Genomic DNA, 17,758 nt, shown 5'->3' with positions numbered 1-17,758 from the left:
TTTTTTCTTCTTAGTTCCAGAAACAAAACTTTAATACTGAAAATCACGCTTTTCTATGCTACTGGGTTATTTATATTACAGTACAGGGAAAGAGTGATAATAAATTAATACTATGAGACGTTCTGTTAAAATGCTGGGTTATAATAAAAAACAGCAAAAAATGGAAAAAAATCCTTCTGAATTTTCAAAGTATCGAAAAAATGACATAATTGACTTGTCTGATTATAATTTTTTTTAAAAAAAAGTAACATCTATAAAAATTCCAAAATAAAAAGAAAACTTAGAAAGATACATTTCTAAAAAATATTCTGCCGAATATTTGACTGATCATTCAACTAACTGAATTTTTCACAGAAGGGCCAAATACTCGTTACATCCCTAATTTAAATGCAATGTTATTGCAACTTGAGAAATTCATAAAATGGCGGAAAACGGGAATTTTTAAACTGCTCACTGTTTGTAGTTTAGATTTAAATTTTTTGTTGCTTAAGTGATCTTTTTCGATAAAAAAAAAGGAAAATTTTCACGATATAAAAAAATCTAATAATTAATAAAATGAAATAATAAAGTACATTGCAAACTAAGCATTGAATTTAATTTTCCTATACAATCACAGTTTTGTTTTTATTTTAGGCTTTTGTTTAAAACCTATAAATTTTCTTCAATTAAAATATTTAATTTGAATTTATATTACTTAATTATGACTAAATTTTTCCCTACTTTCATTCTGTGGGCATTGCAGTTTTTTTTTATTTATTAGAATTTATGAGGCTTATCCAAAAAATAAGTTTCCCTATTTTTTTTTAAACAAAAGAACTCATACTTTCAGGAACATATTTTTTGGCAACAAGTACAGCAATGTTTCAGCTATTTTTCAACATAGCAACATAGAATTGAGACACTTGTATCATGGGTTCAACTTTTGTATCCCTCTGTCGTAAACCTCTGCCGCCTGTGAATGGAACCACGTTGTGAAACAGTAAGTGCTGACCGTTACTGTGAAACACTGCTGAAATTGCGACGTGCCATTCAAAACAAGAGGCGTGGAATGCTTACTGCAGGTGTTGTGCTCCTCCATGACAATGCTCTTTTACATACGGCTCGACGCACAGCAGCTGTTTTGACGAAATTTGGCTGGGAGCTGTTTGATCATCCACCTACAGCCCTGATCTTGCTCCGAACGATTTTCAATTTTTTTTTGCACCTCAAAAAATTCCTGTCCTCCGGTGAGCGTTTTGGCAGCGACAAAGAGCTGAAGACGTCTGTCACACTCTGGTTCCATTTACAGGCGGCAGAGTTCTACGACAGAGTGATACAAAAGTTGATCCCACGATACGACAAGGGTCTCAATTCTGGTGGTGGCTATGTTGAAAAATAGCTGAAACATTGCTGTACTTGTTGTCAATAAATATGCTGCTGAAAGTATGAGCTCTTTTTTTTAAAAAAAAAATAAGGAAACTTATTTTCTGGATGCGCCTCGTAATTCTGAAATGAATTTTCGTATTGCATAATATGATAAAAAACATTTCTTTTCTTCAATGTTTATTTATTTTGATAAATCTATTGTTCATATGATAAAAATAGCAATTTTTTTTTTGTAAAAAAAAGTATAAATTTTTTATATTTTTGAATGAATTCTAAAAATGGAACACCTTTAATTTTTTACAAATATAATACTAAGTTTATTGATGAAAAAAATAGAATGCTAATGTTTAAATAAACATTACTACATTTGTCATTAACATGTCTCAATACATGTGCGGCCCTTCGTTAGCCAACCTGCTGTGCAAATGGCCCTTCACTCATAAAGGTTGTGCACCCCTAGTATAAATTTTTTTTAATTAATATAAATTTTTAATAACATTTCATAATTTTTATCTACTTTATATGTGCTAATTTTTTAGTTTTGCTGTGAACATGTTAAATTAAGTCTAATTTTTACAATAATAGTCCGTCTGATAATTTGAATCAGATAAATTTGAATGAAGATTGAGCTGCAGATTGGTTTCGTAAAATTAAATAAAGTGCTTTAACTTTAGAAGTAGGACTTCTTTGAAATTGGTGTAATTACAACAAAAGAAATGCATGAGTAGTGTATGTACAAGACCAGATAACTAAGCAATAATTTTGTTCGGAAATTGCAAACTGTTAATTTTAAAACTTGCAATATGCATCCATAATATATTTGGAAAAAAAAAAAAAAAATAAAAAAACTTAATACATTGAAAAAAAAAAAAAAAAAAAAAATCAAAATCATTCAAAACATGATTTATGCAACTCTTAAGGAGTCTATTGAGCTTTCAATATTTATCCTCTTCTCATATTTTCTTAGTCATCATACTTTCCACTAATTTAAAAAATGTATTCTTTTCTGACATTTTTTTAAAAAAAAAGTAAGGATTTATTTTTTTGAAACTTTTGAAGATAATCAGAGAATGAGATGTGGAAAAAATTTATTTTTCAGCTGGTTTAAACCAAGTTTTTAATTTCTAAAACAGTTTTTATGAACAAAAATATTTAGTTCTCTTATCTGATTTGATTTTCAACTTACTGATTTTTCAAAGTAAATAAAAAATCTAAAATTTCATCAATCCTAATCATACTAGTCAACCTAATCATATTTTCAGATAATTTAAAAACTTCATTTCGTTTCGAAATTTTAAAAAGAAAAGGAACTAAAAATTTATTTTTTTGAATTTTCAGAACAAACAGAGAATGAGATGTGGAATTAAATTTATTTTTCAGCAGATTTAAACAAAGTTTTTAAGTTCTAAAACAGTTTTATGAGCAAAAATAATTAGTTCTCTTAAAACTTACTGATTTTCCAAAGTAAATAAGAACCTAAAATTTCCTCAATCCTAATCATACTACCAGATATGAGATGAGGAAATAAAATTTTTTTTTCAGCAGGTTTAAACAAAGTTTTTAAGTTCTAAAACAGTTTCTATAAACAAAAATAATTACTTCAACTTTAAACTTACTGATTTTTCAAAGTAAATAAAAACCAAAAATTTAAAAAAAGGAAGAAAGGGAAAGAAACTTAAAATGAGTTCTTACTTACAGCTTTAATGGGTTGCAAATGTGAAACAGTGTAGCTGCTTCTGATCTACAGTGAAACAGTGTCCAATTCTCTGCGATAGGTTGCAATTATTACAAAATCATGCAAACTTTTAACAGTAAAATTGTGCAAATGAGGCAAGTCTTAGGTATCTGATATCAATCGATACATCACTTTTATATAAAGAAATTATCCCTTAAAAGTTTCGAAAGAAGAGAGGGAAAAACAAACTAGATATAAGAACTTTTATTGCCACTTAATTTTAACAATACATATGTGAAAAGAATTTTAAAAAAAATTACAGGGCTAATTTGTTGACAGGGAATGAAAGAATACAAGGGTGTTTTTGTAGGGCTAAGTTATTTTTCGCTTTGTATTTCAGATAGTAATTAATGATCTGCAAATCTCATCAAAGGTGCCGAACTACCGACGTTACTCGACAAATCACACTTAGGCTGATCAGGGATTATTTTTATGTACCTCTCAAGGAAACTCAACAACATGCCTTTAAATGGCAGAGTTGCCAACTGCTATTTTGCTTTCATAAGCATTTTTTTTTGCTTGTTTGTGTTTTTTTTAAAAAAACTTTAATGTAAATTCCCAACAGTTTATTTTATATAATTTTTGGAGGCCTCACTATTTAGTAAAATGGGCAATTAAAAATATTACATTTTGTTACTATTTCTTGATTACTGATTTCTTTTAGCTGAACAATGCATATCAGGTCCACAATAATAGTTAATTTTATGAGTTAGTTTGATGGCAACCGATGCCTGTTATTTTGACATCGTAAATATTTGCACAGTTCTGTCAGCCTTCAAAATTTCGACTTACTGCCTCTGATCATTACTAAATGAAGTTGATACTATCCATAAGACAGTGTATGAATGCTATTCCAATGTGTACTTTTTCTTTCAATTGTCCTTTGAAGTATGCTAACAACTGCTCAAGGCAGCTGACTAGGATTTATATAAGTCAGCCAGAGGAATCAGAATAAGAGCAAAGAATTCTACAACATCTGGTTAAACAGAGACTGGTTCCGAAAAGGGGTCACAGATTTTAATGGCCATTTTAGATTTAACAAGTAATTAGTATGTTAATATTTAAAGCAATGGAAGGAAATTTTTTTTTAAAAACTTTTTTTGGTAGTGACGACATGACATACCTTATTTAATATATATAAAAGTTTCCTTAAAAGTAAATGTAAATAAGATATTAAAACACTACTTATTAATATAATCTTTGGTGTGTTGGTTACATAATCCTTAACTGCTTAACTTTATGCAGAAAGGTAGCAAAATCAGAGCTTGCAATTTTTGCAAAGTAATTATAAATTACACAAATTCTTAAATGAAGAAAAATATGCATTCAAAATATTCCAATTAAGGATTAAGTAGCTTTGAAATCATTAATATTTTACACACACTGAATAATTCACTTTTGGAAAGGAAAATTAAGTGATTATTTAATTTGTTTGACATACAGCCAATAAATTAAATGTCATATTGAACAAAAATTATGTATACAAAGAATGACATCAACTGATAAATTGTTAATCTGTTATTGTTGATCAATAAATTTTTTTAAATGAACTTAATATCTATTTATCTTCTCATGTTACTCCTTGGCTTAAAATAATGATCCCCACCAATATTATTAATTAAAGTTATAAGTTTAAAAAGAGAAAATCTTAATTGTTTGTGGAAAGGAAAAATGAAATTTAGTAAAATAAACAGCTGATATATATTTTTTAAGTGATTTAATAAGGATTGCACAAGTGACTTAAATTAATCATTTATCAAAATATTAATAATATTTATTCGCTTACCCAAGTTTTAACATTCAGGAAAAATATTATTTTTTTTCATATTAGGTAATATCCTTAAAAAATGAAACATAACAAAATAACCTTCTGATGAATATTTCATTATGACATTCATTATGGCTCTTTTTCTTTCTTACAACAGTACAAATTAAAATGAAAAATATTTTTACAAAAATTAAAATACAAGAGCAAGCTCACCTAAGTCACAATCTCTGATCCCAGTGAAAACTTCAGCGATTGTCTTATTGGCTAGCCCTATATTCTGTAAAACAGAAAGCAATATATGTTAGAAAAAAATTCTTTATTTTTAAATGATAAGAAAGGAAAAAGAGAAGAAAATGGAAGAAATCAAAATTAATAATTATAATACTATCATTTGGCAATAATTATGAAAAGAATAGTTTAAATTTAAACAAATAGAATTCAATACAGTACAAGAAAAATAGAAGTTTTCGATACTTAATTTAAAAAAAAAATAAATAAAATTATAACACTTATTTTAATTTGATTCATAATTTTAAAATCTACAAAAACCTCAATAAGAATTAATTTTTCAATATGATTTATGACTTTTTAAATAAAGAAATATACCTTTAAGAGAAAAATTATGTGGGCTTATTTCTTATTACAGTTTTTACTGTTTTACGAATTTTTCATAATAATTGCACACTGAGTTATTTGTGTTTACTGATTTAATTGTGAGTGCAAATATTTTCTATATTACAGTGCAAATATTATTATATTACAAATATTTTCTTTAAAAAAAATATTACTTATTTAAGCTTTTTTTAAACATTAAATGGTAAAATTTTGATTAATTTTTTTTAAATATCAACTTATTTTTTTGTGATTTTAGACATTATTTTGTATTTAGTATATATGAATCTCCGTTTGCATAGTCGACGGCATTTACAGCTACACGATAGATTGCTTATTCTTTTACATAAAACTCACTTCAAAAGAATGATAAATAATTGAATGATAAATAATTCCCATAAATAATTTTTAGTATTTTCAACACTGATTACTTTTTTAATATATCAGGTTCTGTAACGATATGCTTAAACTGAAAATCTTTACTTACAGACAGCATAAATCTCATTGAGCTGTTGCCTGTTGCAAAACCTGGCCTCGGAGGTAAGTTGCCCTGAGAAGGAGGTACTTGAGTGCTTGAAGGAACATCAGGCTAAAAATTTTGTTTTAATTAATGTTACTTAATACTAACACACTTAATATGCAAAGCAATGAAAGTTATAATCATATATGATTAGGGCCGCGATGGCTCAGGGGATAGAGCGTTCGCCCTCCATTGAGGCGAACCGGGTTCGAATCCCAGTAGAGACGAATTCCGCATATGGCTTGCACCGACCACAGTGCTGGCGTGAAATATCCTCAGTGGTAGACGGATCAAGGGTTAGAGTCCCCTTGCCATCAGGCTAACCGTAAGAGGTTCTCGTGGTCTTCCTCTCCATGTAATGCAAATGTAGGTTAGATCCATCAAAAAGTCCTCCACGAAGGCAAAATTGCCCCAATACTCAATCCAGGAGTTCCCTTGTCTTCTGGATTGGTTACAAAATTACAAGCCTGTGGAGTTGAATATTAGTAGTCGTAAACCACTAAAATTGAGTCGGCTGTTCAACAACGGTTATAAAATTAAAATAAAATCATATATGATAAGGGCGTGGTGGCTCAGGGGATAGAGAGTGACCGTGGTTTGTATTACAACGATGGTTGGTTGATACTGGCTCGCACCAACTACAGTGCTGATATAAAATATTCTCAGTGGTAGACGGATCATGGGTTAGAGTCCCCTTGCTATCAGGGTAACCATGGAAGGTTTACATGGTTCTCCTCTACATGTAGTGCAAACATGCGTTAGTTCCATCACAAAGTCCTCCATGAAGGCAAATTTCTCCCAATATTTGATGCAGGAGTTTTCTTGTCTTTTGGATTGAGTGAAAATTACAAGGCTACAAAACTGAACTTTAGTAGTTGCAAAATCAAAATTAGGTCTAATTATTTATTACTAAAACCTTGTAACAACAATATCTTGGGGATTAAATAAATGTATCTTTGTAGAGGTATATATTTCTGCATTAAGGGTTAACATATTTTAGGAATGCATTTTATTTTAATTACATTTTAATGTTATAAGCATTATATTATAACAGTATCCTGCAATTTTAGGGAAAAATACATTCATAAAAAAAAAATGGAAAACAAAGTGTTTTGTTAAAAAAAAAAAAAAAAAAATATCAAACACGCTGAAGACTTTAAAATTGAAAGAATTTTCAAAGAATCGTCCAATATTACACGCTAAAAGTATGTTGTTAATGTGTGTGTTAATTCTAGACTCATGATCAGGTTTTAACATGAATAAAATGAAATCAGTGACAATAAAACAGTGATTTCTAAGTAGATAAGAAAGGCATTCCCAATGGGAAGTTCTATGGATGATCTCCACCGATATGAAGGATGGAGTTATATTGAAATCTGAGAAAAAGTCATTCTTATATTAGTGAAAAGGAATAAGTTCGATTAAGTGAAAGGAATAAGTTGAAATCAACAGTAAGTCTTTTTTTGCCAGAAAAAGAGGAAAAAAATGGCAAAAGATAAAATAAGAATGTTTTTCTGAATTTGAATATCAAAATATTTTAAAGAGAGAAACTAACGTTGAAAATTTAAATTCATAAGGATAATTTTTTTTTATATGGATTTAATTGTTTAGAGAATATTATAAAATTGAGAAGAAAAAACATTAATTGATACACAAATTCATCAGGACCACGAAATATTATAGTAGTAGAGGAAGTTGTTATATTGGATATCATTGTAGTGGGAGTTCACTGCATTTGCAAATTTTAACCCTATTCTAAAGAATTCAAAACAGTGGAAGTTTTTAAAAAAATTAAGATAAAAATGCTTTCACTTTAACTTACAGGTGATGCTCTGCCACGATTTGCTTGACTAGATGCTGTAGTGAATATTGAACTTTCCCTTGGTGTATCACCAGAACGAGAAGTCAAAACAGTCACTCCAGCTGCTGCATTTCCTAAAAATTAATTCAAAATTAGTTCTAAGGCTACAAAAGCAAATAAAACTATTTAATGATATGAGCAGTATGTATGATTGTATTGTTTTAGATGATATCACTAAAAGAAATAAAATACAATATTTTTGTAAGAACTTTAAAGTCAAAATAAAAATCAGGGTGTGATTTTTTTTTTATTTAAAAGTTCGTAATGGGGTACTTTCAAAAGATTGATTGCTGAACCGTGGCATTTTTTTTACATCATCAATTGTTTTTTCTATTTTACAATGAAACCACTCGGGAATGACCACTCTCTGTTCCACAATAAAATGGTTGTTAAGAGAAGTTGGTCATTCTTAAGGGTTACCTCAATTGACTTCAAAATGCTATTGAAGATACATGATTTTTTTTGCTAACGATTTTAATTTCAGTCAGTGTCATTTTTTTAAACTAAGAAATGCAGCTGGTTTCAAGGGTCATGAAAACTGGATTGATGAATAACATTTAGTGTCAACAACAATGATCCCTACTGATATAATTATATGTAAAAATAAATTTACCATTCATGAACGATAATAATATTTCAAATAAATAAAAAAAATGTTTTTTTTTTGTTTAAGTTTGTATTTGTTTGTTAAGTTAAAATAAAAAAATAGTTAGCTTTGAAAGACGAGGATAGGTTTGTTTGAGATGCTTAGATTTTTTTCTAAAATAACTTTTTATCTAATTTAACTTTCAATTCCAATAATAAATCATTTATAGCATAGTCTTTAGTGCACTCTGACTGCAACATCATCAAAAAGAGTTTTCTAAATAAGAGCCTCAAATCTACTTATTTGTTTTGTTAATATTTTTTGTGCTACCTCATTTGCTCTTTGTCTGCATTTGGTGCAGAGGTTTGTCGGTCGCTGCGAGACGTTTTGGTTCTCCTAAAGGTTTTCTTAAACACAAAGTCAATAGAAAAATTACGTGCCGCCCAAAAGTGGTCATAAATAGAGGTCACTACACAGAGGTGGTCTTTCCTGGTGGTTTCACTTTATTTCAAGTAAGTTAAGCTTGTCAAATATCAATTCTCCTAAGCGACACATTCCATTTTCTTTAACAAATATTTGAATTCCTTTAGTATATATTCCAAACTTAGCACAAAGACAGGCACGAAGTCATGAACTAATTATGCATCGAAGTTGCCAGGTACTCAAAACAAAAGTATATCACAGACAATAAAATACACAAACAAATAATAAATCTAAGTTAAGTAAAAGATGTAGAAGAGAAATAATTATATTTTAACAAATTTGATGTACAATACGGCATTGTATCTAATAAACATCTATTAATTAACATTCTAATTTATGTGGAGAGACTAAGCTCGACTTTAACACATCATCTTGTTCATGAATGATCAGCTAGCACTGATGTACACATATCTGTGTATTTGAGATAGTTTTCTAATCCAGTTGCAAGTCTTAAATTAAGTACACTTAATAAATATAATTCTAATTGAAATATTATTAGAAATAAATAATTACAATGCATTTCGAAGTATACTACTGCATTAATTTTTTTTCCATAGTTCCATATAATGCATGCAAATGCATGATTTAAGTTAATCAAAAAAGGAAATGTCTTATTATTGTTTACTAAAAAACAGGCTAAAATAGACAAATCACAAAATTCATTTCAAATTCGTTTTTTTAAATTTTTGAAGTGACGAAATTAGGAAAGATTAATTGCAGGTTACCAAATTTTTTGTGGAAAGAAAAAACTATCCCATTAATTATAGAAATTGAGTAAAAAATATAGGCAATCTTTTAAACTAATTTTTTATAGTACAATTATGATAATTTTTTTTCAACATACTTTAAGATACAAAAACTGCAACTGTAAAATAAAATGCAATTTTGAAGATTTTGTTTTAAAATCAGGATTCAATAAGATTGTCCTCATCATGCTTTTGCAAAACAATTCATGTTTAATAACTACTTATTACAGATGCATAAATATATATATATAAAAAAAGAACATATTTTCCCATTGTTTCTGATCCAAAAGAATTTTAAGATTTTAAAAATGAAATTTCATAAGTCCTGTGATTTATTATTAATTGCACATTAATTTCTAATGTAATTTTGCTAACTAAAATTTATCAACACAGCAATTGAACACAACAATAAATTTTAAAACTGCGAAAATCAATAAAAATTTTAAACTATCTCATATTAAAATACTTTAAAAATACGAACTGAATAATCAATAATCTCTTTAAAAAAATCAATTTAAAGTACATGATTTATTTAAACAAATCACTTGATTTAAATCAAACTGATTTGATTGAATGAAACCTGATTAAAATGGAGAAAAATAGGAAAAGACATAAAAATATCTTAGAGAACAGTTAAAAATTATGTTGGGTAATACTTAAAAGGACATGTTACTTATCACAGTAGCATTCATCTTGAATTATGACCAGTTTTTAACAAAATTAACTTTACGTCTCTAATTAACAGGTTGAAACTTTTATCAAAAATGAATGAATGGTTAAAAGTGTAATTTTCATAAAATAACTGTGCAGTAATAATAAGTAATGGAGAGAAAGCAAAGTAAAAAAAAATTACAGGCATCAGTCTCATTCCATATAAAGACATTATACCTCTATTTAATGCCTTTACTAAAAAATTTCAGAAAGTATTCAAACAATTAACTTTCAAATATCATTAAAAAAAATATGTAACATAAAATCAGAAAATATTTCTCTTTAGAAGTTCTTATGTTGAACTAGAAATTAGGGTTATAGGGTTTCAACTCATTTTTAGAAATAAAATTCTTTGACTTTTTGAAATTTATAATTTTTACGAAGTTCTAGATTACATTTTTGTTACTGAACTATAGACTAGAATTTCTGAACCAACATCGATCAAGTGATGAAATTCTTTATATTGACAACTTTATTAGTATTTTGTAGGTACTTTCAGGTCCCACAATTCAAGAGTAAACTCACCAAAATATCACTGCATAATGAACTTAAATAAAATAAAATTGTAAAGACATATTGTTTTCAAATTATTAAACAGCAGCAGTTACCATAGTAATGCATGCACACTGTTTTCTCTGGAACATACTCTTAGTGTTGAAACCTTAGGAGGTTTCAACACAAATACAAGAACTTAAAATTAAAGACAATAATATTTACCCGATATACATAACACATTTGAAATAATCTTGATGCTAAAAATTAAATGATTTATATACACACATTATAATATCTAATTACAATCGGTCGGAAACACACATATCTCTAACATTTTGTTACAAAATTTTACCATTTAGTAACAGGATATTTAATACACCTACTTTTCTATCCTTACCACAAATTATTTTAGTAATTTTTCGTGTTAGCCATTTTGTACTTTTCATTTGCTCATATTTGATTAATACAAGTGAATCAACTTTAACATTATTCTTTGTACACATCTACTTAGAACGTTGTCGTAAAATATTTGAATAGTCCCTCTTTTATAGTTTTCAAATTTGTTGAACTATACTTTGTTGCTTTTTGCCATTTAGAAAGCCACTCTGGTAACTCAACGAGTTGAGGTTCACCAATTGAAGACAAAAGTCTCCCTATTAAAAAATGACAAGGTTTCAAAGTTTTAAAAATCAGCAGATAAAGGGATGAGAATTCAAAACATTATCAAGTTCTAGGATAACACATGAGAAATTCAAATTAGCGTTACGGATAATGAATTTTAAGTGATATTTAAAAGATCTTACCCCGGCCCCCCAACGACTACAAAAATTCAGTGATATTGGGGGTATGAAATTATATTCAATATTTTCACTAGAAAATTAGCAAAAATTTTATATGGATGTTTTACCATACTATGAATTTTTTTCAGTTCCACACATATCCCTATTAAGTTCTTTAATTTCATGTGCATTGTCCTGTATAATTTTAAAGATTCTCCTTTGAGACTAAAAAAAACGGTTTAAACAAGCAATAATGCTATTGAGGTCGGTCACAAAATCCAAATGAATCGCTTTTGTGCATAAACATACAAATATACTAACAAATATTTTATATAGTATTCCCTATCTCTGGTTTCTAAATTGAATGTAAAAGGGACCACAAAAGTCTGCTTCAACATTATAAAGAGGAAAAGAGGGGGTGACTCTCTCTTTGCGTTTTTGACTTTTGAATACAGGTTTGTCCTTAAAGCATGCTATACATTAGAAAATAATCTTTCTACAAACATTCCAAACATTTATGATCCAAAATATACGTCTAAAGTGATACAATAATGAATTAGATCCAACATGCAAATATTTTACGTGATATCTTACAAGAATAAGTGTAAGGAGATGTTTATCTGGAAGAACTATTGGATGCTTTTTATATGTATTTAATTCAGAATTTTTTAATCTACCTCCAACTCGAAAAACATTACAACCATCTAACAAACAATTCAAAGATTTTACCTTGCTACTTCTGGGAAGTCACCTTTCATGAGATTTTTTATTTCTCCAACAAACCCGTCTTGTTGAATTGATTGAATAAAATACATCTAAGCTTTTCTTAACACTTTAAAGGAAAGGTGACCTGTAATCTTTTCTTTACCCTTAGCATTATTAATAAACCTAAGTATATAACACACAACATGGATAATAGTTAAATAATTATTACTTTATGTACGTATATCATTGATTATAGAATTTTAGTTAAAAGTACTAAAAGTGAATGAGCAGTCATTTGTTTTCCTCGGTTCACCACAAATTTCACCTAAGGAAATTAAAGTTTCATTATGTGGAATGTCAATAACCTTTTCTTTCAAAAATGGTGGTCAATGCCAAATGCCATTATTCAATAGAATGTTAACACTGACACCTCTGCTTAGAAGATAGGTAGGGTTTTGTGTTCTGGAGCAATGAGCCCATTTTTCAACACTACTAGGGTCATGGATTCCATTTACTCGATTGGCAACGAAAGATTACCATCGCTTACTTGAACTCCTGATACAGTAGAGGACAATTTTGAAGTCAGTCTAAAGTCACAGCTGAAGGCTTTTTATGGTCTACTATTGTCCTCACTTTCATGGCCAGTGTGGCAACAACCAATGCAATTTTAATCTTGGTGAAGTGATTTCTTTACAGGTGCGACCCGATCCTTTGAAACTAGAAGGTTTACTTCGATGATGCTGTCTTTCATTACTCTTAAATATATGGTAACTCAATACACCTTTCAGCATTATTAGAATAGTGGTTAGCATCACTAAAATAGTGAAGTTCAATGATATCAGTTGATTGTTTTCTAGATGAATTGAGTACATTTCTAATAATTTGTAATTCAGAAAGACGAGGAACTTCAGAATAGCACTAGGAACACATCTTTTGAACATCAGAGGGTAATTCTTCGCCCCAAGATACCTTGCATTTTACATGAATGGTAAATGGAGCAATAATTATGCCGAGAGGGTCAAATATCTTTCCAGCTGCTCACAGTAAAATAAGTTTAGCATTCTCCTTTTTTGATAAACCCTCTGTTAGGCTTTGAATTCCTACAATAAGACAATCACTTATTGTATTCCATGATATTCCCAAAACATTTGTAATCAGGACTCCTGAATCAGAAGAGGGACTGTGCGATTGAGTATCAAAACCTTCACGTCTCCATAATTGCATCAAGGGGTTGTTGTTAGTAGTTCACTTTCTAGGTACCATGCTAGTTTGGCTCTTAATAGATATCGCCTGCTTAGAAATTCTAAATACTTCATGCAAATCATCACCGCCAGAAACAAAGTCAAGCACATAAAAGCATCGCTCTAAAAGTTCAGTTGTGGTCGGGTATAACCGCGGTATTTTTAAAATAGCAGAAAGGTGAAACTTTAAAATAGCAGATGTTACCCTGAAAAGGACTCGATTAAATCTGTAAACTTGAGCATTGCCATTTTCCGAACGTAAGAAATGCATAACATCTTCGTCTTTCTCAGCTAAAGATATCTGTAAGAAGGTTTTCTCTACATATGACATGAAATTGATTTTCTTGAGTAAAAGATTTACAAGTACATTAAAAATGTTTTAATTTAGATTTAGCTCTGACAAAAGGCAATCATTTAGGACCATCGGGTGAAAATTATGACTTGAGTTTTTATCAAATATTATGCTCCTTTTTGTAGTAAAGTTTTCTTTAAACACTGGTTGATGTGGTAGGTAAAACAAGGTTTAATCTTTGGATTTACTAGGATTAGACACTTTTTCTATTATGTTCCTATTCAAGCAGTCATTTAATGTTTCACAATATTGTAAGAATAGATTTGGATCCCAGTTGAGTCTGCACACCAATCAGGGATGAGATTAGCCAAAACGCAAAAAAGCTGAATTTCCACGATAGTAAATTTTACGTACGAGCAACCCTTTAATAATAAATTCCAGACAGTTTAAGGTAATAAATAATGTGTTGACATACAATTGTGTACTAATCTATTATTATAAAAACGATTACATTGATACTTAACATTCAGTGAAGAAAAAAAATTACCAATTGAAAAAATAAAGCTGGAAATTATATTTTTCCTCAGTTCACATAAGAGACAATTACTACTTGAAAAACTACCTGGTTTAGCAAATTAAAACTACTGAGAATATATATTAATATTTCATTTCTTTTAATAAATACTGTTATGTGATTTATAGCAAATATATCAGTAATATTACTTTTTAAATTATATTGGGAAAAAAACTTTAACAATGGACCGAATCATTATGTTCATATTATAGTCTAATCTAACTACAGCCCTCCGAAACATATCAATAACAGTGAAGTAAAAATATATAGTAACTCCTTAACATACAAAAATTGCTACTTTAGTTTGAAAAATTACATGACAATCAGCAACTGTTTAGATAATTGTTTTTTATTTGATAAGAATTTTGCATTTTATAGCATAAATAACAACAATTATAAATAAAATCTTGATGATGAGTTAATCAACTCTTCCCCCCCCCCAAATTTTTTTTTAATTAAATCCCTTTTTAAGTGATTGCTTTTGTTTGCTATATCTTTTATGTTTGCTATATTTAGTCGTTAGCTCATCTTCAAACATCTTGTGACAAATTCTATTTTTTCTTCTTTGCAAGCAAAGAATGTAAGTTTTGAATATATATTCCCTTCCAGTTTCTCTGATGTTGTAACACTTACATATACTAATAATTGTAGTTAGAAAAACAGTCACCTTTATAGTAATTAATTTTAAAAAAAATTTACTTCTTACAAGAATCGCGATAGTTGATCTTAAAATTGCGTGAATATGAATAGTAATTATGGATTTTGAAATCACATGAATATGAAACTAGATATAAGATTTTGAAAATGAGAAAATACAAACTGGGATATAGAATTTTTAAAACGCGTAAATACAAATCACGATTCATAATTTTTAGATCGCGTAAATGCGAATCATGATGCGTGAGTTTTAGATTGCATAAATAAGAATTATGATGCATAACTTTTAGAATGCGTGAATGCGAATCCCAATGCCTTATTTTAAAATCACGTATAAATACGAAAATCAATGTTTGATATTATAAACCGCATAAGCAAATCAACACATTGAATTTTAAACTTGTGTGAATACGAATCGCTACATAGGTTTTTAAAAAGACGTAAATACGAATCGCTACATAGGTTTTTAAAAAGACGTAAATACGAATCACAATAACGGATTTTTAAATCTCGTAAATAAGAATCGCAACGCACAATATTCAAATCGCGTGAATAAGAATCGCAACACGCAAATATGAAAAACTATATTTGATATTACAATCGTGTGAATAAGAATCGAGATATTAGCAGATTCCAGGCTTGGGACCTCTAAAAGGCTTGTTTGAAACAGCTTCGTTTGAACTACGAAAATTGGATCTATCTGGAGAGCGGGTAAAAAATTCAGAAAATCTTATCTACTGAGTGTAAAGGGGGAGAAAATAGGTAAAATAAGTAAAAATGAGAAAGGATTGGTAGCTATGTAGTTTGAATTTTCTGTTTCTCTTTGAAAATCGGTGAATTTTCTGAAAAAGCGGAATACTTATAAAAAAAAAAAAAATGAAATTTTTAGAAAATCTGAATTTTTGATAAAAAAGCTGAAATTTAAGAGATAAAAGTGAAAAAAGCGGAAATCCGCTAAAAAGCGGAAAAATCTCATCCCTGCACCAATGCCCACTCTTTTAAGCTATTGCATAATTATCGCTAAAATCCCATTAATCTCGTTTCCAAGGTAATTCAATTTCATAGCAGTTATGTTTGTAGCATACAGTATTTTCAAACTGTGCAAAAGATTGGTCTGTCTCATTGTAATTAGGGTCATCTTTAATTCCGATGGACTCTAGTTGCCATAACTCTTTAATATGTTTTCCCATTTCACTGCAGTCAAAAACTAATCCACAATGAGTTTTCTGCTTTGATTGGTCAACTGAACTTGAGATACTTCCAGTGGCAATAAATCCAAAAACATAGTTTTGGAAATTTAATTAATAGTTTGCTACTTCAACCTGACCAAATTTTAAGAGTATTATTAAGAGTATAATATTCCGGCCCCTAATAAGATATCGACTTTACCAGACTCATAAAAATAGGGATCAGTAAGTTTGATATTTTGCGGAAAGTATTCAACTGGCGCTAGAATATAATTAACCGGCATTGCATCTGAAATTTTAGGCACACAGAAAAGCTCTAATTGCTTTTCGAAATCGTCGTTCTTTGAAATAATTGGTTAAATTTTTGAATTCCCAATTATTTTTGCATTGTTCAAACTAGAAACCACAATATAAATTTTCTTTTTATTAATTTTCAATATATCAGCAAACTCAGTTGTGATGAATGAAGACATTGGCCCTATATCTATAATGCTCTAGCTCGTTTCAACTCTCCAAAATAATTTTTAATAAAAATCTTCGAAGTAAAAAGTAGTGCTGTTTTCATGTGATTGTTGTTTCTTAAATTAACTTGCTGAACCAGTGAAAATGTGTTGAGCATTTAAAAGTAGTTGCATTCGAGTTGAGATTTCCTGGCACTTTAGTTTCAGTGACTTCTGGACACGAGAAATTAGACTCCAATCGGGCCTCATCATGACTATTTCGTTTGCCATTTTTAATATCAAGTAATGTATTATGCTTTCTTGAAAACAAAGATGGCTTCTTTTTACAAAATCATATCCATCATTTATGGAGAGAATTTTGAATTCTGGACAACCGTACAATCTGTGGAATTCTTCTTTATTGCATTTGATACACTTAGAGTTTAGGCGTCTAATATTTGATGTAGCTATCATGCTTGTAACCTTATGTTGGAATTATAAATTAGCATGTTTTTTAACTTTCTTATTTCTACTAATTCAAAGTGATCTTGCATGGTTTTTCAAAAATTAACCTGTTTCTCCAAAGAATCTTTACATTCTATTTCCTACTAATAACAAGTTGAAAGATATAAATTTTCAATGATTAAAAACACTATCATAATTTCAAATGAATGCTCTACTTTATAATTTAGTGAACACAAAATCTGAGTGCACTCATTTGTAACATCAACTAAGTATAAGATGGCACTAGACGTTTCACAAATGTTTGGGTGATTCAAATTTTTTTCATAATGGCATTTAAAAGTTCCCTTTTATTTGAATATCATCTTTTAAAAGTTTCCATGCAATTTCAAAGTTCGCATCCAAAATAGAAATTGATTGTATTACTCTTAGGGTTTCATGAGTACAACTCACTTTAAGGAATTGTAATTTCATAGAATTATAAATGGAACTGTTCTTTATTTGACTGGCTACAAGCATATCTTTATACATAATCCAGT

At 29.0% G+C, this 17,758-nt stretch overlaps 1 protein-coding gene across 3 annotated transcripts in view; it reads right to left on the bottom strand.

The window, feature by feature from the left end:
- The window catches only part of LOC107443611 (uncharacterized), a 64,999-nt gene that overhangs the window by 20,639 nt on the left and 26,602 nt on the right, over positions 1-17,758 (bottom strand). For all 3 annotated transcript variants that reach the window (XM_043046875.3, XM_043046878.3, XM_087153119.1), the window contains exons 17-19: positions 7,823-7,935; positions 5,968-6,069; positions 5,082-5,145 (exon numbers count right to left, since the gene is read on the bottom strand). In XM_043046875.3, coding sequence (XP_042902809.2) covers positions 5,082-5,145; positions 5,968-6,069; positions 7,823-7,935 — 279 coding nt within the window. The remainder of the gene's footprint in view (positions 1-5,081; positions 5,146-5,967; positions 6,070-7,822; positions 7,936-17,758) is intronic.

The sequence above is a fragment of the Parasteatoda tepidariorum genome, chromosome 10 (genome assembly GCF_982258835.1).
Source record: "Parasteatoda tepidariorum strain Cologne lab strain chromosome 10, Ptep-v5.0, whole genome shotgun sequence".
NCBI lineage: Eukaryota > Metazoa > Arthropoda > Arachnida > Araneae > Theridiidae > Parasteatoda > Parasteatoda tepidariorum.
Note: the sequence above shows the minus strand (reverse complement) of the source record. Positions and strands in the feature narration are given on the sequence as shown.